The sequence below is a fragment of the Eretmochelys imbricata genome, chromosome 2 (genome assembly GCF_965152235.1).
Source record: "Eretmochelys imbricata isolate rEreImb1 chromosome 2, rEreImb1.hap1, whole genome shotgun sequence".
In the NCBI taxonomy this organism is placed as follows: domain Eukaryota; kingdom Metazoa; phylum Chordata; order Testudines; family Cheloniidae; genus Eretmochelys; species Eretmochelys imbricata.
Window position 1 is genome coordinate 39,804,529 of NC_135573.1, and position 23,077 is coordinate 39,827,605.

Sequence of the window (23,077 nt, forward strand, 5' to 3'; positions counted from 1 at the left end):
CAATGGGGAAACCACTAAATTATGGTATTCACAAACCAGTGTTTTTCTGTTTAATGCAAAGACAGAAGAGTCTGGCTGGGTAATAATGAAGTTTCATTTCTGTCTAGAATAAATCTATAATAAGTTTAGAATAAATCTAAAGTGTGGAATTCTAAAATTAGGAATATAACATTGATAAAAATGTTAAATAGCATAGGGCCAAAAACCAATCCTGGTGGGCCCGCATCAGAAACACACCCACTTGAAGATGATTCCAAATTTACGATTACATTTTGAGTCCTGTCACTTAGCCAGCTTTTAATCCATTTAACGTTTGCCGTGTAAATTTTGTATTGTTCTAGATTTTTAATCAAAATGTCACACAATACTACCAGCTGAGGAAGCTGCTTTCGTTGTGAATGACAGCACCTGGCTAAAGCCATTAAAGCTAAAAAAACCCATTTCCTCATAGTATTTATAAATCTAATATTATAGCATTATGCTCCTGTATGAGAACTTAAAAGTTAAACTGATTAAAAACTGACTAGACACAAAAGTGAAACTAAATAATCCATCTTCATCTTCCAAGCTCAGGAGATGGAAAAAGTAAACACAGGAGGAAGTATTATAGATTTCTAAAATTCTTTCCGTTTTAACAATCATAACATTAACACACACACATATCAACTCTTGCATGGGAAACAGAGAACAGGAGCTGGCAGGTCAAAGGAAAAAAAAGTAAAATATATTATTTTAAAAACTAAATGTACATTAACTTTTAAGTCTGCCAAAATATTATGCATAATTTAAGACTGTGAACTCCCTCCCTAACCCAAGTTTTGTAGTTAATCTTTCAATTTTAATTATTTATTCTTACAACACTTTGGAAATTTGTAGATTACAGAGGTGGAGCTTCAATTTAGTTTGCCTCCTGGCCCCAAAGACTGAAGTTGATGGGCCTTTGGACACTCCCTGAAACAAGCATATGGAAGGATGGGAAGCCATGGGGTCCTCTCAGAAGACCCCTGAGATAAAGGGGAAGACCTGTCTACTGGGATTAGGACTGGTGGCTTTGTAGGAGCCAGCATAGGACTAGGGGGAAAGGGTCAGGTAGGCAGGAAGGGACCCCAGATAAGGCTGGGGCAAAGATAGGGGTGCCCTGGGCAGGAGCACCTGGGAGAGGGGGTGGAAATCCAAGGATTTCATAATCTCATTATAAGCTCTCAATCAGGCCACAAGCCCAGTATCTTCATCTCCCCCCTGGCCCGGAGACAGTGGAGCAGGAGAACGCAGAAAGGGGTGGAAAGCTGCAGAGCCAGAATGTTCACACAACTGATTCCAGCCTGACATGAGGAAGGTTGGAAGGGGGAGGAATAGGCTCCCATTATTTCCGCCTCTTCCAGGTTTCTAATGTAAGGGGAGGCATCAAATGAAGTCCTTTAAGGAGAGAAGATTGGGAAGGTCTGGGGGTGAAGATAGGTGTCAAAATAACATGCTGAAGCAATGGCAATATGTGAAAAGGTAGTTAAGCTGAAAGGCTTGCAGAGGAGGGTGTTAGGGTGGGGAAAATGCTTGGAAGATGAGAGTGGGTGGTGAGAGTGTGTACTTTGGAAGAGGAAGTGAGGGTTAGGAAAAATCAAATTTCTTTGTGGAGATAGAAGGGGATGGCGGCTGTGGAATGAAATGCTGATGATGGGAAGGGGAAAAGAATTAAATGCTGGAGTCCAACTCTTTCCTTCCTTTGCTGTTCTCTCTATTCTGTTTTTGCACGCCAGCTCTCTTCTCAGTTCTAAGTACTCCTATGAAAATATATTCTGACAGAGTCAGGCCAGATGGCTACAGGAGAGTGATAGAAGGCAGATATATTAGCCCCAGGTCAAGTAGGTCCCTTTTCCCTGGGTAAGGTAACAGGAAAGGTTCCAGAATAATCAGGAACCTTCTGGAGACCATTAAGACAGACAGGCTGATTAGAACACCTGCAGCCAATCAAGAAGCTGCTAGAATCAATTAAGGCAGGCTAATCAGGGCACCTGGGTTTAAAAAGGAGCTCACTTCAGTTTGTGGTGCGTGTGTAAGGAGCTGGGAGTGAGAACGCATACTGTTGGAGGACTGAGGAGTACAAGTGTTATCAGACACCAGGAGGAAGGTCCTATGGGGAGGATAAAGAAGGTGTTGGGAGAAGACCATGGGGAAGTAGCCCAGGGAGTTGTAGCTGTCGCACAGCTGTTCCAGGAGGCACTCTAGACAGCTGCATTCCACAGGGCCCTGGGCTGGAACCCGGAGTAGAGGGCGGGCCCGGGTTCCCTCCAAACCTCCCAACTCCTGGTCAGACACAGGAGGAGTTGACTTGGACTGTGGGTTCACAAAAACGGCCAAAATGCGCGCTGCCGTGAATCTCCAAGGCAAGCAAATCCGCCAATAGGCGCAAGACCCACCAAGGTAGAGGAGGAACTTTGTCACAACTGGTGTCAGAAGCGGGATTTGGTGTGCACAGCACGGCAGAAGGAGGATGGTGTTTTGGAAAAAAAAAAAGGCGGGGGAGAGGGTTTTTTTTTTTTTCCACCACAATGGAGGATGTAGTGCGGGCACTGATACAAGCCACAGCCGCCCAGCAGGAGACAGTGCGGCTGCAGCAAGAGACTAATCGCCTGCTGATGGACCAGGCTGCTCAAGACCTGGCTATGTTGCGGGAACTGGTAAACCAGGTAAAGGCCCGTACAGCGCTGAATCGCGGCCACGATGGGACGCAGATCATACGAGCCAGCAATTGGCTGCAGAAAATGACGTGGGAGGATGATGTAGAGGTATACCTCCTGGCCTTTGAGAGGACAGCCCTGCGGGAGGCTTGGCCCCAAGAACAGTGATCTGGCATCCTTGCTCCATTCCTGTGTGTGGAGGCCCAGAAGGCCTACTATGATTTGCCTGAAGAGGCTGCAGCAGACTACCCCAAACAGAAGGCAGAGACCCCAGATTTGGCCAGGATAACAATCACTGTGCAGGCCCAGAGATATCATGAGTGGAGGTACCAGGAAAAGAAAACCCCGAGCCCCAATTATATGACCTCATCCATCTGGCATGAAAGTGGTTACGAACTCAGTCCTGGAGCCCGGAGGAGATACTAGAAGTTCTTGTCATCGACCGGTACGTGAGAGGACTACCGCCAGACCTTCGCGCCTGGGTAAGCCAGAACGAACCCTCCACCTACGACGAGGTAGAAAGGTGAAGGACGCCGAGGGAGCTGACCCGACCAGTTAAGGAAGAAGCACCCCAGGTTAAACTAGCAGCACCAAGCCCTAGAGCTCGCGTGACTGGGCCACCAGGAGAGCCCAGGTGGAAAAAGAGAGGGGCTGAAGGCCCACCAGAAGCCACAAAGAGTCGGAGCACTGAGGGGGAAGAGGATCGTAATGTTAGACTACCCAAACCAAGAGACTGGGGAATGCCTAGGGCCCCATACAGATGTTACGCCTGTGGGGAGTGGGGACACATAGCTGCACAGTGTCCCAAGGCCGAGGAGCCTACGCAGTGTAACCTGGGGAACTGGGTAGACCATGCTCCCTAATCTACCTTGTGGGGGTCTCACTAACCCCACACATGTACACCAGACCAGTGAAGCTAAATGGGGTAGAGACCACAGCACTGGTTGATTCGGGGAGTGCTATCACGCTTGTCTCGGGGAAGCTTGTGAAGCATAGTCAGCTACTGTGGGCTAAGCGTACGGGGATAACATGCGTCCATGGGATAGTTGGTTATTACCCCACCATCCCAGTAAAAATCAGGATTCAGGGGAACACTACTGAGGTAGCAGCAGGTATAGTCCCTAAACTCCCATACCCAGTGCTCATAGGGAGGGACTTCCCATGGTTTGGAGACTTATTCTCAGTATGGAAATTGGAGAAAGGGGGAAGCCCTGAAAGTAGTGAGGCATCCACAGTAGACTGTCAACCCCCAGCCTTCTCTGAAATATCCCCAGATTTGTTCTCCACTCCCAGACAGCGTAGAAAGACGAAAAGGAAAAGAAGGGCAGCTAAGGCCTTGGAAACCCGAATATTGGCCCAAAGCCAGAGGGTCGCTCTCATAGATAGGCGGACCCGAGCAGCTGAAAAGGAGGCCACCCAGGAGGGAGAAGCACCTGAGTCGGACCCACACCCTAACACCTCTGAACCAGTAGAGGCAACAGAGACTGGCCCCTTAAATCTTGGGCAGATTAGCCCTGGCAGAAGAAATTTTGGATGGGACCAGGCTGAAGACCCAAGGTACGACAACATTAGGAAGGAGGTGACCGAAATAGATGGGGTCCCCATGGAAGGGAAAACCCAGGGACTAGGACCCTACTTCATAATGAAGAAGAATCTCTTATACCGGGTTGCACCAGTACAGGGGCAGAAGGTACAGCAGATCCTAGTACCTCAAAAACACCAGAATGCTGTATTAAGTCTGGCCCATAGTCATCTTTTTGGGGGGCATTTGGGGGTAGAGAAGACCCTGGCACGGGTCCTGCGACAATTCTTCTGGCCCGGAGTACATGAAGAAGTGCGGAGGTACTGTGTGTCCTGCCCAGAGTGTCAGCTGCACAGTCCCCATCCCCACTTGAGGGCACCTTTAGTACCCCTTCCCATCACAGAGGTCCCCTTCGAGCATAAAGCCATGAACCTAGTGGGACCCCTGGAGAAGACAGCCTGGGGCCACCAATCTATACATGTTCTGGATTATACTACTCGCTACCCAGATGCCGTCCCCCTGTGGAACACAGCCTCTAAAATGATAGCTAAAGAGTTGGTGGGGATCTTTGCGCGAGTGGGGTTACCAAAGGAGATATTAACAGACCAAGGTACCCAATTTATATCGAAGCTAATGAAGGACCTCTGTACACTGCTCCATATACATACCCTGAGAACTTCAGTCTATCATCCGCAGACCGATGGGCTGGTAGAAAGGTTTAACCGAACCCTCAAGGCAATGATAAGGAAAGTGGTAGGTCGGGACAGGAAGGATTGGGACAACCTACTACCCTACCTTATGTTTGCAATCCAGGAGGTACCTCAGGCCTCAACTGGGTTTTCCCCCCTTTGAATTATTATACGGACGCCACACCCGCGGCATACTAGATATCGCAAAAGAAATCTGGAAAGAGGAACCCAATGAGGGGAGAAATATAATTGACCATGTGTTGCAGATGCGAGAACGGATAGCCCGGGTCACCCCTACTGTACGGGAACATTTGGAAAAGGTGCAGGAGGCCCAACGAACCCATTACAATCGCCAGGCAAAAGTCCGACAGTTCCAACCAGGGGATCGGGTGATGGTGTTGGTACCCATGGCAGAAAGCAAGCTTTTGGCCCAATGGCAGGGGCCCTATGAGGAGGTTGAACCCGTGGGGGAAGTAACCTACAAGGTGCGGCAGCCAGGATGCCGGAAACAAGAACAAATTTATCACATTAACCTCTTAAAGCCTTGGCACCAACGAGAGGCGTGTGTAGTGGCCCAAGAGACCCCGATCCAGGGAAATAACATGCAGAAGAAGATCGGGATATCCGCTGATCAGACACCAAACCAGAAAAAGGAGGTAACTGAGATGATCAACCGATACCAGGACGTGTTTTCAACCAAACCAGGTCAGACCACCGAAGCCTATCACCACATTATCACAGACTCTGGAGCAAAGGCAACTTTAAGGCCCTATCGGGTCCCAGTGGCAAAAAGGGAGGAGATCAAGGCAGAGGTAAAAAGGATGTTGGAGCTGGGAATCATCCAAGAGTCCCACAAGTCAGTGGTCAAGCCCAATTGTATTGGTGCTCAAACACGATGGCACCACTAGGTTTTGTAATGACTTTCGCTGGTTGAATGAGATATCCAAATTTGATGCATACCCCATACCCTGTATCGATGAGTTAGTTGACTCATTAATGATCTGGATTGCACCCTCAGCAAGTTTGCAGATGACACTAAACTGGGAGGAGTGGTAGATATGCTGGAGGGTAGGGATAGGATACAGAGGGACCTAGACAAATTGGAGGATTGGGCCAAAAGAAATCTGATGAGGTTCAACAAGGACAACTGCAGAGTCCTGAACTTAGGACGGAAGAATCCCATGTACCGCTACTGACTAGGGACCGAATGGCTAGGCAGCAGTTCTGCTGAAAAGGACCTAGGGGTTACAGTGTATAAGAAGCTGGATATGAGTCAACAGTGTGCCCCTGCTGCCAAGGCGGCCAATGGCATTTTGGGATGTATAAGTAGGGGCATTGCCAGCAGATAGAGGGACGTGATCGTTCCCCTCTATTCGACATTGGTGAGGCCTCATCTGGAGTACTGTGTCCAGTTTTGGGCCCCACACTACAAGAAGGATGTGGAAAAATTGGAAAAAGTCCAGCGGAGGGCAACAAAAATGATTAGGGGACTGGAACACATGACTTATGAGGAGAGGCTGAGGGAACTGGGATTGTTTAGTCTGAGGAAGAGAAGAATGAGGGGGAACTGATAGCTGCTTTCAACTACCTGAAAGGGGGTTCCAAAGAGGATGGATCTAGACTGTTCTCAGTGGTAACTGATGACAGAACAAGGAGTAATGGTCTCAAGTTGTAGTGGGGGAGGTTTAGGTTGGATATTAGGAAAAACTTTTTCACTAGGAGGGTGGTGAAACACTGGAATGCGTTACCTAGGGAGGTGGTGGAATCTCCTTCCTTAGAAGTTTTTAAGGTCAGGCTTGACAAAGCCGTAGCAGGGATGATTTAGTTGGGGATTGGTCCTGCTTTGAGCAGGGGGTTGGACTAGATGACCTCCTGATGTCCTTTCCAACCCTGATATTCTATGATTGTATGACCACCTGGGCAATGCCCAATTTTTGACCACCCTTGATTTAACAAAGGGATACTGACAGATTCCCCTTCCCAAAGATGCGAAAGAAAAGACGGCATTCTCTAACCCAGAGGGTACGTTTCAATATATTGTTCTTCCTTTTGGACTGCATGGGGCACCTGCCACCTTCCAGCGTCTTATGGACAAGCTCCTACGGCCCCATACCAGTTATGCAGCGGCATACCTGGATGATGTGATTATTCACACCCCCGACTGGGAAACCCACTTAGGAAAGGTGGAAGAGGTTCAAGACACGCTAAGACGGGCTGGCCTCACGGCCAACCCAGGCAAGTGTGCTACAGGGCTAGCCGAGGCTAAATACCTCGGCTACATTGTAGGAAGGGGCATGGTCAAGCCTCAACTAAACAAACTAGAGGCTATCCAAAATTGGCCCCGGCCGAATCGGAAAAAGCAAGTCCGGGCACTTCTGGGTGTCGTGGGGTACTACCAAAGATTTATTCCCCATTTTGCTACCAGAGCGAGTCCCCTGACAGACCTGATAAAAGCCCGGGGTCCAGACATGGTGAAGTGGACAGATGCCGCAGAGAAAGCATTCATGGATCTACGGACAGCCCTCTGCAGTAACCCCGAGCTTATAGCCCCAGACTTCAACAAAGAATTCATTTTACAAACAGATGCATCTGAAGTAGGATTGGGAGCTGTCCTATCGCAGATGGTCGGAGATGAAGAACAGCCAATCCTCTACCTCAGCAAGAAACTCCTCCCGAGAGTGCAGAAGTATGCCGTGGTTGAAAGAGTGCCTAGTTGTGAAATGGGCCATGGAAACACTATGTTATTACCTTCTGGGACAACGGTTTACCTTTGTGACCGACCATGAACCCCTCCAGTGGATGCAGCGAAATAAAGAGAAGAATGCAAGGGTGACCAGATGGTTCCTGTCCCTACAACCTTTCCAATTCACCATACAACACTGGGCTGGAAGCCACCATGGGAATGCAGATGGCTTGTCATGAGTACACTGCCTGACGTCCCAAGCTGCCCAACCCCATAGTGTTGGGGGGGGGGGAATATGTGACAGGGTCGGGCCGGATGGCTACAGGAGAGTAATAGAAGGCAGATATATTAGTCCAAGGTTAAGTAGATCCCTTTTCCCTGGGTAAGGTAACAGGAAAGGTTCCAGAATAATCAGGAACCTTCTGGAGACCATTAAGACAGACAGGCTGATTAGAACACCTGCAGCCAATCAAGAAGCTGTTAGAATCAATTAAGGCAGGTTAATCAGGGCACCTGGGTTTAAAAAGGCGCTCACTTCAGTTTGTGGTGCGCGTGTATGGAGGTGGGAGCAAGAGGTGCTAGGAGCTGAGAGTGAGAACGCATACTGTTGGAGGACTGAAGAGTACAAGCATTATCAGACATCAGGAGGAAGGTCCTATGGTGAGGATAAGGAAGGTGTTGGGAGGAGGCGGCCATGGGGAAATAGCCCAGGGAGTTGTATCTGTTGCACAGCTGTTCCAGGAGGCACTCAAGACAGCTGCATTCCACAGGGCCCTGGGCTGGAACCCAGAGTAGAGGGCAGCCCAAACCTCCCAACTCCTGGTCAGACACAGGAGGAGTTGACCTGGACTGCGGGTTCACGAAAAGGTTACCATTATCAGAGGATTAACTGCTGCTGACTGAAAGGGACTCATAGATGGGATTTTTTTTTCTAAGGTAGGCACTTGGCTATGGACTACGACACTGGTTTCATTTCTATTTCTGAAGATTCACAAGATACACAACTCTTTAGCCAACACTACGGACTAATCCAAAGTCTAAATTAGAAACTTTTGCTAGCAGAATAATGTTGATCGGGGTGAGATTTTTCTTTTTACAATTCTATATCAGTATAACCCTAATATAAAAGCAGTTCTACAAGTATAGAAGTGCTTTCACTGATATAGTTTATTTCGCTTTGGAAACTATCATGAACTATGGTGGGAAACTCTTTTGCCAGCATAAACTCCATCTCCATATTTTGCATATGCCATACACCAGCAAACCTTTTCTAGTGTAGACTGAGCCTATGAAATCATCACTAGAAAAGATCTGAGGAGAAAGAATAAAAAGAGTAGTGTGTGTGGGGGGGGGGGGAATGTCAAAGTCCAGCTGAAACATTGAACTGATGGAGATGTTGCAGTTCATGTTTAAGTTCCAAGAATATGCATTGTGTAAGCAGCAAAAAAAAGCGTGAAGACTGTAAAGGAAGGATTATATTGGCAGTCCCATTACTTAATAACTTCGTTTAAAAATATTTTCAAGTATTTCAGGTACTATTCAAAATGTCTTGTTTGTATTAAATGTAAATAATTGTATACTAGTAAATGTGTTCCATTTCTCTCCAACAGCTACGCTAGCCCTTAGTGAAAACTATATTTTAGATTTAAATGCAATGGCCCTGGGTTTGTCACCATATAATGCTTCCTAAAAAATACTAAAATCTTTGAAAGCAGTTTCTAGACACAAAAAGATTTTGCAGACATTTAAGGGAAAAAAAAAGTTGGGTTTAGTTTTGGCCTACTAACTTTGAAAGTGTCTTGTTACTATTATTTAAACATTAAATAGTTCCACAAACCCTGGTGAGTCTCAAGACCATCAAAATAATCAGATACAGACACATTATAAAAGATACTGTCAGTATAATAAAATGTCACAGAATAACATTCTCCCGCTGTAACATAAATGCAAAATCAAAGCCAAGACATTTATGGAAAATACATATTGGAACATAACTGATATACTTTTCAAAGCAAGAGCCTTTCAGTCTGACACAGTATTCCAGTATAACAACTTCATTTCTGTTAAGCCAAATGACTTCAGTATATTGGAGACTGCAAAGAATGCATTTTAAGCACTCAGCAAGACGTAATTCCATAAGTAACTAGAAAAAGAGGTTGAAATCCTGATATTGACTTCAGTGAGACCCGGATTTCATCCATTCAGTTTTTGCATATGCAACTGCACACCTTAAAAGATTGACTGAAGAACACACTTGTGCTTCAGCCAATTGGAAACCACCTTATCTGAAAAAGAAAAAAGTGGGCAAAGTTCTGAAGTTATATTTAATGCATATAAATAACCCAGATAGCCAGTTCTGTCCTGTTCTTTAGCCACTAGAATGTGCTTTGTCTTATATAACTATTATGTACTTTACCTAAATTCTTATAAAAGTTAATACCACCTCATATTAAAAAATAATTCTAAAATACATCTTCATACAAACATTTGCAAATTCTTTGACTTACAAAAGAAATACCAAAACAATGTTAGGCAAATAGGTTTCCTAGATCCTTGTTTCTTACAGAATGTTTACTGTTCTACTGAACACCTTATTTGGGAATCTTTGCGCCATTTTAAACATTCAGGAAAGGAACAATTCCCTATCTTCACAACTCTGTTTCCCTGACTTCATCAAACAAACAAAAACAAATGGCTGTAAATTCTCATGCTTCATTTCAAGCCAGAAAATAGAGTGCGTGGGTGTTGTTGGGGGAGTAAGTTTGAGAGAAATTGGTTGAGATGTTTCTGAATTACCTAGTAATGAAAATCCAAGGCATTTAAAATAGTATAAAAAATGTCAAAACCAGCTTGGATTCAGAACTTTCAAAACTTCTCATGTAATTTTGCCTTCCATCCCTTCTTAACTGACTGGTAAACTGACAACAGATTTATAATGAATTTTTTAAAGAATACGTACACAACATAAATGATGAGGTAGGAGACAAAGCTTACAATATATGTACAGTATAGGGCTGTCGATTAATTGCAGTTAACTCACATGATTAACAATAAAATTAATTGCAATTTAAAAAATTAATGATTAATCGCAGTTTTAATTGCACTGTTATAAAATAGAATGCCAACTGAAATTTATTAAATATTTTGGATGCTTTTCTACATTTTCATAAAAATTGTATTTTGTGTTGTAATGGAAATCAACGTGTATATTATTTTTGAGTATAAATATTTGCACTGTAAAAATGATCAATAGAAATAATATTTTTAATTCACCTCATACAAGTACTGTAGTGCAATCTCTTCATCATGAAAGTGCAATTTGCAAATGTAGATTTTTTTGTTACATAACTGTACTCAAAAACAAACCAATGTAAAACTTTAGATCCTACAGTCCTACTTCTTGTTCAGCCAATTGATAAGACAAACAAGTTTGTTTACATTTACAGGAGATAATGCTGCCCTCTTCTTATTTACAGTGTCACCAGAAAGTGAGAACAGGCATTTGCATGGGACTTTTGTAGCCGGCATTGCAAGGTATTTAACGTGCCAGATGTGCTAAACATTCATATGCCCCTTCATGCTTCAGCCATCATTCCAGAGGGCATGCTTCCATGCTGATGATAGTCGTTAAAAAAAATGTGTTAATAAAATTTCTGACTGAACTCCTTTGGGGAGAATTGTATATCCCTTGCTCTGTTTTACATGCATTCTGCCATATATTTCACGTTATAGCAGTCTCAGATGATGACCCAGCACATGTTGTTCATTTTAAGAACACTTTCATTAAAGATTTGACAAAACGCAAAGAATGTACCAACATGAGATTTCTAAAGATAGCTACAGCACTTGACCCAAGGCTTAAGAATCTGAAGTGCCTTCCAAAATCTGAGAGGGACACAGTATGGAGCATGCTTTCAGAAGTCTTAAAAGGGCAACACTCCAATGAGGAAACTACAGAACCCCAAATCAACCTTCTGCTGGTGGCATCTGACTCAGATAATGAAAATGAACATGTGTCGATCGGCACTACTTTGAATTGTTATCAAGCAGAATCAGTCATCAACATGGACGCATGTCCCCCAGAATGGTGGTTGAGGTACGAAGGGACATATGAATCTTTAGCGCACATGGCCTGTAAATATCTTGTGATGCCGGCTACAACAGTGCCATGCAAACGCCCGTTCTAACTTTCAGGTGACACTGTAAACAAGAAGCGTGCAGCACTATCTTCTGCAAATGTAAACAAACTTGTTTGTTTGAGCGATTGGCTGAACAAGAAGAAGGACTGAGTGGACTTACAGGCTCTAAAATTTTACATTTTTATTTTTGAATGCAGTTATTTTGTATATAATCCTACATTTGTAAGTTCAACTTTCATGATAAAGAGCTTGCACTACAGTACTTGTATTAGGTGAATTGAAAAATACTAATTATTTTGCGTTTTTTACAGTGCAAATACTTGTAATCAAAAATAAAGTGAGCACTCTATACTTTGTATTCTATGTTGTAATTGAAATCTATTTGAAAATGTAGAAAAAATCCAAAAATATTTAAATAATGGTACTCTATTATTGTTTAACAGTGTGATTAATCGCAATTTTTTAAATCGCTTGACAGCCCTAGTATATTGTAAATTCTACAGGCTTACCCTGAGAAAACATTTATTGCAGAAATGTTCCTGCAACCCATCCATGACATGCAAGAGAAGCCCACCTTTGATTTTAGGGGGAAAAATAAGGGGGTTTATGCACTAATCAAAGTATTGCATCACCATTCCTCCTATGTACTTTCCTATAGGTATAACCTTTAAGTGCCAGAATGGGTTCCTTGGCTGTCTAGCAAATTCAAAGTCCCTTCTAGGTTAGTGGAAGAATAGGATGACAACTTCAAATTTTCCCTTTTCTATATCCTTTGTGTGAACTGCTTTGAAAGCTGGCAGATTCTCCTCTGCCCAGGACATTATTCCCATTTCCAGGGAAAAAACTGAACTTTGGTTACTCATTAGTTTTGGAAGGGCTATAAACATTCGTGCCTCAATCATAAGCCAATCTCTAAAGGGAAGTAAAAGGAGACTTCCCCAGTGAGCAGCATAGTTTCTTGGCACCTTCCACTGAAGCAGCTGGTACTGGCCACCGACCTACCTTAGGGGCCATAGTTGTGGCTTCAGACATGAATAAACTAAATGGATATGTACTCTCAGATGTTGGGAACTTTCTTCCAAGTATGCTACTCATCCTTGCTTCTATACCGATAATGCAGGGTCTGGAGTGAATACTGGGTTGGTAGTCAGCGTGTTTGTACTTAGCTGCCCACAAAGGGACGATTGGATGCGATATGAGAATAACATCTAATTTTGCATTCCATCAGGTGTGTGATTGATTCCATGTTGTCAGAAGGAAATTCTGCAGGCACATTTTAAGAAACCCACTCAGAGGAAGAAACCGAAGAATGACACCAGCAATCCTAGTCACTGAAGATAATTTGGTAAATATGACCACTGCTAGGAAATGCCTTGTTGCAAAAAAGTTTAGGACCTTTGCAAATTTTTACCATTGTGGTAACATGCAAATACCTCAACTGTAGAGGATGCTTGCTAAATGCCCTAGGAGCTTAAAAGCCTGCCTGCTTGCTCTCCCAGGATGTCTAGCACCCAAGTAAGTACAGTCAAAATCACCTACTTGCACTCAGGGCTTTAAACAGGATCATATTGAACATGAGAAGGGATTTATCTCCACATCCCCTGCCCTCCTCCCCAGTAATGCCATGATGATGCAGGTTTCTGGGAAGTAGAATCCTTGTGTGCCTCTGTTCTGGTCACCGATTATTTACATTTTACATGGAGCCAGTCTGTGACGAGGGAAAGAGGAGGAGAGAGAGACCACTTTCCGCTTTTCAGACTCTGAGACCCTTTCCCTGACAAAACAAGGGTTTATGGATGATGACCAGAAGGCACAAATCCCATTCGTCTGCTGCCTGAAACTGAGCCCCATTTGCTGGTAGAGCAAAAGTCCCCGGGTTGAAAGCCAGACAGGCACAATTCCCATTACACTGCAACCTGAGGAAGAGTTTCACAGGACAGTGACAGAATCCTCTGCATTCCCAGACATGCTGCAGGGTGGGAGGGGATGGTGAGCTTGGTACAGAGCACTGCAAGACCTTCTCTGGGGTACGTCTAGACCGCAAAGAAAAACCCACAGCATCAAGTCTCAGAGTTCAAGTCAGATGACTCAGGCTCAAGCTGTTGGGTTTAAAAATCGCAAGGCAGATGTTTAAGCTTGCGCTGGAGACTGGGCTCCATCCGAGATCTTCGGGTTTCAGAGTCCACGCTCCAGTCTGAGTCCAAACACTGACACTGCTATTTTTAAGCCTAAGAGCCCAAGCCCTGGGAGCCCAGGTCAACTGACCTGGGCCCTGAGACTCAATGCCATGGGTTTTTCTTTGTAATGTAGACATACCCTCTGTGTAGGAGAGGCCCCAACAAACACTCCCTTAGGTAAAGGAGAAGGGGGTTAACCACTGGTTTCCACCCCACTTGCTCATTAATCACACTAATTATTGCACTACCAAGGTGATGGCTGCTTTTACTTTTCTGGGACCCAGAGTCTCTACGGTTTGCAAGACTTACACCCGACCATGAGAATTCCCTGATGTACAGTGAGAAGGAAAGGGAGTTGTGTAGCTGCTGTTGTGTAGCTTCTTTCCCCAGGGAGCTGAGGACCCACTGCAGTGTCTGGGGGTTGGGTTTTTGATCCCCTTCAAGGATTTTTCCCCTCTGGTCCAGGTCTGTTGTAGGATTTGCTCCTTGAGCTGGCTGGATAGTGTCTGCCGCATCCTTAGACACTCTCTCCCAAATCATAAGAAGCTCCTGATCAGGCTTCTCTGTGTTGTAGTCATAGCTTCTCAGGACAGGGACGGAACCCAACATGCCAGTCCATCAGAGCTCCGTGCACTGGCAGTGCAAGGTCATCTGGCTGTGAACAGCCAGAATATAATTTGCCTTCTATAGAGCCTGTAAATGTTGCCTCCCACAGGGAACACTGCTTAGAGTTAGCCTGGAGTTTGCATGACTGCTCTGCCATGCATGAGTGGGGACAGAGGAAGCCCAGAACAGAAGCACTGTAGTAACAGATCCGGGTGGTCAAAACCACCAGGCTGCCTAATACCCAATCCAGGAGAAGGAAGCAGAAGAAAAATTATAAATCACTACAGCATAAAAACAAATACAAAATAAAGTTATAAAACAAAATGATTGGGACAAATTGAACTGGCAATTTGTTCCATCGACAGAGGCAGAAAATCTGGTGGCCCAAGCAGCAAGGCGAGGCTTAGTCCAGGAGTCTCCCAGCAACAACACTGGACTACCTCTGATTTGCACAGGTGCAGGGCATTAACCCATTAGTGACTAATGAGGAGACAAGCTGTGCAACAGAACTTGTCATATGCTTATTCCTTAATTTCTTTAACATTCCAACTGTATTAACACATGCTCCCAGGTCCTACTGAGCTTCTTGAACATGATACCCTCAGAACTAGAGCTCCAGACAGGATACAAGCAAAGTAGATCCACTTCTTCCCTGATGTATTATGCATAATACCCTTTTCTACAACCTTAATTACAAACCTTAGCAACATCAGCAAAGACTTTGAGTTGACATATGCACACAGATTGAGTGAGCTTAAGGGGGAGACATGAGATCATATTGTTTCCTTAAAGACAGAAGGAAGTTCATTGAGAGGATTCTGGGTCAAGCACTGGAAATGTGCTGTGTGGTACATCTGGGTACGTTTAAGAGATATATCCTGTATATAGGGCTTGTCTATACAGAGTGTTAGTACCTACTGAAGCAGTATGCAAAGCACACTACAGAACTTTTAGTCTGCAACAGCAGGGTCCACATGGACAATTAGTGCAAATCTCCTGGAGCAACCCATCTTATCACAAACTAACTTGCTGTATAGACATATCCTTTTATGTCCTTACTTTATAGGATTTGCATTGGCAAAGCAACCTTATCTGCCTCGGGATTTGGAACTGAAGCAGGTCTCCAAGCATTTATGAAATCCTGCCCTCAGAATCAGGAGGCTTTGTTGTTAAGGTTTCCTGAAGCAGCACTACTTAGAGTCTATTTTGTCATTCTTTTTTAGCCCTTGGGATAAAGGATGTAACAATGTCTGGAGGAATGGCTTCCCCCCAGCAGGCCACGCACCACGCATTGGTGTCCAAGGAAAAGAACGCAGCAGGGGCAGAGGCAGAACTCTTGAATCGCAGTTTCTTTGCTTTTTGTTCCTCCTTAGCAGAACCAAGGACCCATGCCAGGGCAACGCAATCCTCTCAGACAAAAGAAGAAATACATGCAACACAACACTAAACTAACACTAACCTGGACTGCACTAATTAGATGTAACTAAAATATAGTGAATGAACTGAAACAAATGTTCCAAAAAAGACTGAGTCTGTGAACCCAGGGAAGCTCCTCGTCCACTTACTACCACAGCTGGAAGGAACTGAGGTAGCTCATTCAACCTGTCCTCTTTTATGTTCTCGCCCTCCAGACATTCAGATTTCCCAGGGGAGTAAACAGGCAGTTTGAGGACATTCCAACTGACACTGCTTCATGCCGTTTGCATTAGTCCAGGATGCACTGATGGTGCATCCTAAGCAGGGGAATGTGCAGAGGAGAAAATAATGATATAAATGACATATGAGCTGGATCAAAATCTACCTCATAAAACATATAGATGAAACATTTGTGTATCAGCCCAAATATTTAAAACAAAAAACAGAATTCTCTTAGGAATCTAATCTTTAGTACCACAGGAACCTTAACAAATATTCATCTACAGAACAACAAAGTGCTACTCTACTGGTGATACTGTGTTACAATACTAAACTGCCCTACACCCAATTACCTCATCTGCTGAAAAATAAATTCTAGCCAAAAGAAAAATGAAAAAACAGTTAATTCCTCTCAAGATTTCTGTTTTGCATTAAGTAGTATTATTAGTCAGTATGTCTTTCAAGCCATATTCTGCTAATTTTTTAGTTGCTTTTAAACGTCTGCCTAGAAGGTTTGAAAGCTGTTTAATAGGCTGGCCTGCAACACTACATGAATTAGTTGTAAAACACAAATATTAACATTGTATTTTGTAGGTTACTGCCACTGTGAACGACACAAATGATATTTTTAACTTTAATTTTAAAATAAGTTACATATACAGGAATTTAAAATATAGTCAGAAACACACTGAACTAATTGCTCTGAGCAAATCTCTTGGCATTAAGCCGATGTATTAATTTGTATTAAAACACCAAAGTAGTAAACAAAAACAAATATGACTTGTTTAAATGATAAAAATAGTTGCCAGCATCTTTATGGGAGATGGGGGGAAAACTAATTTACTTTCATTTATCAAATGTTACCTAGGTTTCTCCACTACACTTTAAAAATGTAAATAGAGCAAAATATAGGATATATTGTATATAGTTAGTGTACAGTTCGGAATTTTTATTTTGAAACAAGAAAAATGAAAGCTATTCTGTTGATTTATGTCAGAAATAAAGTTGAGATTTTCGCTGCTAACTGAAAACATACTACCTAAGGGATTCCATAACAGTTCATAAAATGTCTTTGTTTTTAAAAGCTCTGGTCTGTGGTATATATTTTCTCCCAAGAAATAGAAGAACATATGTAGCATCAGATGTGTGTACTTTAAGAAATTCTGGAATGTGAAATCTAAAAATCCACATAAAGCAGGTGGTATAATTTTGAAGGGGAAAAAAATGAGTTGAAGCTTAATGACATTACCAGGTTATTCTACCAGACTAATTCTCACTCAGTGCATGACTTCAATGAGCTCTCAGTCCTCATGCTGATTTCGATTTAGTTCAAGTGCTATTTGATGCATTTCATCTGGAGTTTTATTCACTTCAAACTACACTTCATTTAAGCAGGCTGCTGCTGTACTCATTTATTTTTTCTACTTTATTACCCTCAAATTGGCGTTGCTTGGTTTAGATAAATTGTTTGCATAAGTTAGTTTTATCTTAAGATTGTGAAATACATTTATATTTTTTAAAAATCTACAAAAGCATTATACCCTGAAAACAAATGATCAAACTCACTATTAAAATAATTTAGAAATGTAGTAAGCTATAGATGCTATTCAGGTTATAAATCCTATTCCCAAATGTTGATATATATTTTCTCATTTTAAGACAGCACTTTTTTTTGTTTAAATTATGAGTTTTCTTTTTTGTTGATGGTCTATTGAGTTGTTTTTTCTGCCCGGGGAATTTATCATGTTACATCACATAAAGTAACCTACAGTCTACAAATAAAAAAAAAAAGAAGAAGGCATAATATGCACAGAGACATACATTGTTAAACACTAATAGGTAGCTTGCCTACTGACAGATTTTCATCGCCGACATCTTTAAAAGAATTAGATCATTTTAAAATTTCATTTTGCACATGTACACGAACTTTTCAAAATAATGTAAAACCAAAATTTATATTTAGGTTTTAAACATCTAATTCATTTTTACAAGCTAATACTTGTTAACAAGTACAACCAACTAACGTGTAGGAAAAACAAACTTTTTTCACTCATCTTAACAACTAAAGTACTCTTCACCAGTGTTGACAATTTACATCACTTCTAAATTACCATAATAAAGTCAGTATTTCATCAGCAAAATGAAAGATCAGCACACTATTTCACATAAAGTATTAGGTGTTTTTGTGAAGTATCAATGAAAAATATGACCAACAAAAATTAATCTACCACCACTTGGTGGTGTACTGACTGTGTTAAAATATTATTATCCATTAAGATAACATAGTGCAGCTATCAGTAGTAAACAACTTAGTATATTCCAGTGTAGCATTATATATAAATCTAGTCTATTTGCATAGTTCATAAATAGGACAAAAATACATTTTTTTCATTAATGCATATAAAATATTAAATATGAGGACAGTATTTCTAACATGCTTACTTTTCTTCACTATGATTTCTGCTTCTTTTTTAATAATATTTCTCAAGGAGAAGACTTACATTCAATATAAGTAAAAATATGTATATTATATTTAGAACCAAAGGGAAAACCCTGAAACATTTCTATTATGACATGCAAAATGTCATATTTAATTGAAAATATTTTTTAAAAACAAAAATAATTTTTTCTACAGCATCCGATTTTAAACACAAGACCTAATTGGTGGAGCTAGGTTGTAGATTATTTCCCTACTTTGTTTCAAACCCTGAGTTTGGTTGATTCTGATTGAAGTGAGAACAGAGCTCTTCAGTTAAACACATTAAATGTGTCAGTTGACATCAACTCTTGGTATTCTTTCAAGAAAAAATGGGAAGAAGTTACTCACCTTGTGCAGTAATGATGTTTCTTCAAGATGTGTCCTCCTATGATGCTCCACAGTAGGTGTGTGTGCACGCACTGTGCTGACGATCAGAGAATTTCAGTAGCAGTCCGTGCCGCCCGAGAATGTGTGGCTCCCCACCTGCCACAAGGCTAGTCAGCGTGCAGGGGCAGTTCTCCCTCAGTTCCTTCTCTATCACAGAGTCAACCAGTAGAACTCTGAAGCAGAAGGGAGCACCCACAGGGAGACACATCTCGAAGAACCATCGTTACTGCACAAGGTTAACAAACTATTCCCCCACCATGTCCATGCTACAAACACAGACTCAGGTCTGAACCACATCCTCCAAACGCTGCAGGCTTAACTGCACAAGGTTACTTCTTCGTGTAGTGTCCTATTGGTGCTCCACTGTAGGTGACTCCCAAGCAGTACCCACCGCTGGAGTCTGGAACTTCAGAGCTCAGTCTGACACAGATGAAAGTACTGAGGCCCCGAATTGGGCATCTGAAGCTGAATCACTCGGGGAAGGGAGTGGGGAACCTGCCCTCTACTCCGGGCTCCAACCCAGGGACCCTAATAGTAGCAGCTATGGTAGCTAACTTTTGGAAATAGGACATGTACAATTCCCTGGGCCACTTCCCCATAGCAGCCCCCACTCAATATCTCCATCTCTGGAGGCGGTGGCCAAATGGGCAAGTATGCAGTGGAATCAAGGGGTGGTCGTGCAGACCCTAGACCAACATTTCAAAATTGTTGTTTATTCCCCGATGGATGGGAGGTGGTTGCTTGAGCTTGATTTTGTCTGCGCTTAGGGGGTCTAGCACAATTCCTAGTTATGTCGTATGGTTTGGGTTGAGGCCGATAATACTGTTGTGTGCGTGGTCTTTGGTAGGATTGATATCATTGTCTCCTGGGAAGAGATGGGTGAATGCCCAGGATGCACAGTGTCGCTCTAGAATCTTTCATGGCACGAAGGAGTTCATCCATTTTTGTGGGAAAAAAAGTTTATCTTTCTCAAAGGGGAGGTCCTCCACTTTGGTCTGCAGATCTTTAGGGATGCTGGATGCAGAGAGCCACGAAGATCTGCGCATAACCACAGCAGTTGCAGTAGTACGGGCTGCAGCGTCCGCCGTGTCTAGAGATGCTTGTAGGCCTGTTCTGAAAATCAGTTGGCCCTCATTCAGGATTGATTTGAAGTCTGCTCTCCTATCCTCTGGAATGTAGGAGGCAAATTCAAAAAGTTTATTGTAATTATCGAAGTCATAGCTGGTGAGGAGGGCAGAATAGTTCACAATTCTAAATTGTAGAGTGGACGACGAATAAACCTTGCGACCCAAGGTGAGAAGGTATTTAAGGTCCTCATCTTGCAGGATGGGCCAATATTGTGGCTGTTTCATCCTTTGTGCGACTGCATCCATGACAAGAGAGTTCGGTTGTGGATGAGAAAATAGAAAGTCAGCGTCCTTAGCAGGAACATAGTATTTACGTTCGGCCTTTTTGCAAGTTGGTAATGAAGAAGCTGGAGTTTGCCAGTGTGTGTCAGCTGGTTCCAGGAGTGCTTCGTTTATGGAGAGCGCGATCTCTGAGGGCACAGATGGTTGAAGGATTCTGAGGAGTCTGTGTTGTCTCCTGAACCTCTTCTAAGGGGATGTTTTCACTGAGTGCCAGCCTCCTGAAAAGTTCTTGAAATTGTTTACAATACAATTCAATTACAGTCGTCGACGTTCTGAGGAGGCAGAGAGAAGAGGGCTCCGTCTGGAGAGGATGGAGAGTTAGGGGTCGTTGAGTCAGGATATGGTGCATAGCTCACATTCTCAGGAGGGGGTTCAGGTACTCTAGAAGTGGATGGAGCTGGAGATGGAGGCATAGAAGGAGGCAGAGGTTTGGTGGAAGAGGTCTGAGGATGAGTGGTAGGAGGATGTGGCCAGGGGCACCACTGAGGCCAAGACATAGGGTAGGAGAACCCAGGTGCCGCCCACGGGGGGGGGCGAAGTAGGGAAACTGAGGCTGGTGGCTGTGAGCCATGACCTGATGTGGAAGAGGTTCCGGTGGAGGAGGAGAGGCAGGTGGGGAGAACTCCGCCTGCTGATGTATATCGAGTTCGCTGTCAGTAAAGGTAGCCAGTTCAGGTGGGGAGAGCGGCTGTTCAAAAAGTGAGCCCTGTTTATCCAGGAGCAGGGAGTTAGGCTCAGGTGGCACTGTGAGGTCACAGTGAGTGAGAAACTGTTGCTCCTGCTCCCTGGGCTGTGCTGAGCCTGCTCTGTGCTTTAGCGCGTTGTCAAGTGAAAGTGTCAGCGGTGCCGCGGAGCGCTTGGAGGTGCCCTGCAGGGGGTCCGCTGCTGGTGCCGGGGTGGGAGGTAGGCTCGGTGCAGACGTTCTTCTCGGCACCGGGGTAGAGCGCCCTGTCTACACCGCATCTATTTACTGTGCAGCAGAAACCTTCCCGATGCAGGAGGTCGGGTATCTGCCTCTGTGCTCTGCAGGAGCTCCAGCTGAGGCATCAGAGAAGATGGAGGCGCCTGCCTTTGGTGCTGTCAGCACATAAGGCAAGGATCTCGCTGGAGACCCTTTACCCTTGTTAAAGTCTCTCCTTTGAGAGACTTCATCCTACCCTTCTTGCCTCTGCTCCAGAGAGGGTGAAGCAATGCTCCCAACTGGTTCGGATCTGGCCGGGGAGCGTGTGGGAATGGGTTTAACTTCACACAACGTGAGTGCCCATCCGACCGTGGCACGGAGTTCTGACAGGAAACACACTTTTTGAATCCTGAAGCCCCTGGCATTGTGAATTAGAAATGGCAGGGGAGAGTGTCTCAGGGGGAGACAAGCCTGAAGCGAAAACATTGTTTGTTTGTTTAACTAAGTAACTAACTATGTAACTACGCTAAAGGAAGGGAAACAACTGGGATGTAACTAATAACTATTTCTATGTTCTTTGTTACTGTTTCCTACAGAGACCAGGAAAGAAAAGTAGCACTGCCCTGAGTCCCATCTTCAGCCGAGGATGGCTGAGAAGGAACTGAGGAGGGTGCAGGACGCACACGCTCAGGAAGATTCCAAGAAGATAACCAACTGAGATACCAACTGACCACGTGTGTCCCTACCAGGCACTGCTACTGAAAATCTCCGATCAATGGCGCCGGGATGCACCGACACCTAGAGTGTAGCACCCACAAGGGACAGCACTCGAAGAAGAACCTCCAGTTACATGTAATTAACCTCCATTTCTTCTTCGAGTGCTGGTCCCTATGTGTATTCTACATGTGGGTGACTGATAAGCAATATTTAAACAGGAGGGGAGGAGCAAGGATACAGTTGATGTAGGTGGTTGTAATATTGCAGATCCTACATTTCTCCAGAGGCAGCTTGAACTAATGTGTAATGCTTCATGAATGTATGGATGGAGCTCCAGGTGGCCGCCCTACATATACCTCTTGAAGAGATGCTCTTGAGGCTGCTTGTGCCCTAGTGGAATGGACTCTTACCCCATCCAGGAAAGGAATATATACTAACTGGTAACACAGAATGATGCAGCCAGAGATCCACTTAGAGTGTCACTGAGCAGATAACGCTTGCCCCCGTAACTGTCCCACTGTAGCGATAAACAGTCTTTGTGATTTTCTTACTGGTTTTGTCCTTTGCAGGTAGAATGCCAGAGCTCATCTGATGCCAAGAGAGTGAAACCTTCTCTCATCAGAAGCATGAAGTTTTGGGAAGAATACAGGATAGACTGACTTATGTGAAACTCAGAAATTACTTCAGGAATGAATTTCAGGGGGAAGGCGTATTAAAAATAGCGTATGGCGGATCAGGTGTTCCCAGTTCACTCACTGTTCTGGCTGATGTGATGGCAACTCAAAAGGCAATCTTCATGGAAAGGTGAGTCATAGAACATGCGGCCAGTGGTTCAAATGGTAGTCTAGTAAATACTGACAGCACAAGGTTCAGGTTCCATTGCGGTGCAGATTTCACCACCAGTGGGAATGCCCTAATAAGGAACTTCAGGAATCTAATGATTGTTGGGTGAATAAAAACAGAATATCCCTCTACTAGAGGGAAGGCACTGATGGCTGCTAGATGGATCTGCAAGTAACTAGTGGAAAGCCTTGAAGTTTTCAAGGACAGAAGATAAT

The 23,077-nt window shown here is 43.8% G+C and overlaps 1 protein-coding gene across 14 annotated transcripts in view; it reads right to left on the reverse strand.

Moving 5' to 3' along the window:
- The window catches only part of VPS13B (vacuolar protein sorting 13 homolog B), a 931,639-nt gene that overhangs the window by 700,761 nt on the left and 207,801 nt on the right, over positions 1-23,077 (reverse strand). Inside the window, exon 17 of one of the 14 annotated variants that reach the window (XM_077809947.1) lies at positions 9,471-9,854. The exons of the other annotated variants lie outside the window; for them this stretch is intronic. Coding sequence (XP_077666073.1) covers position 9,854 — 1 coding nt within the window. The 3' untranslated portion in view covers positions 9,471-9,853. Of the gene's footprint in view, positions 1-9,470; positions 9,855-23,077 lie in introns of those variants that run through there. 14 annotated transcript variants of the gene reach the window in all.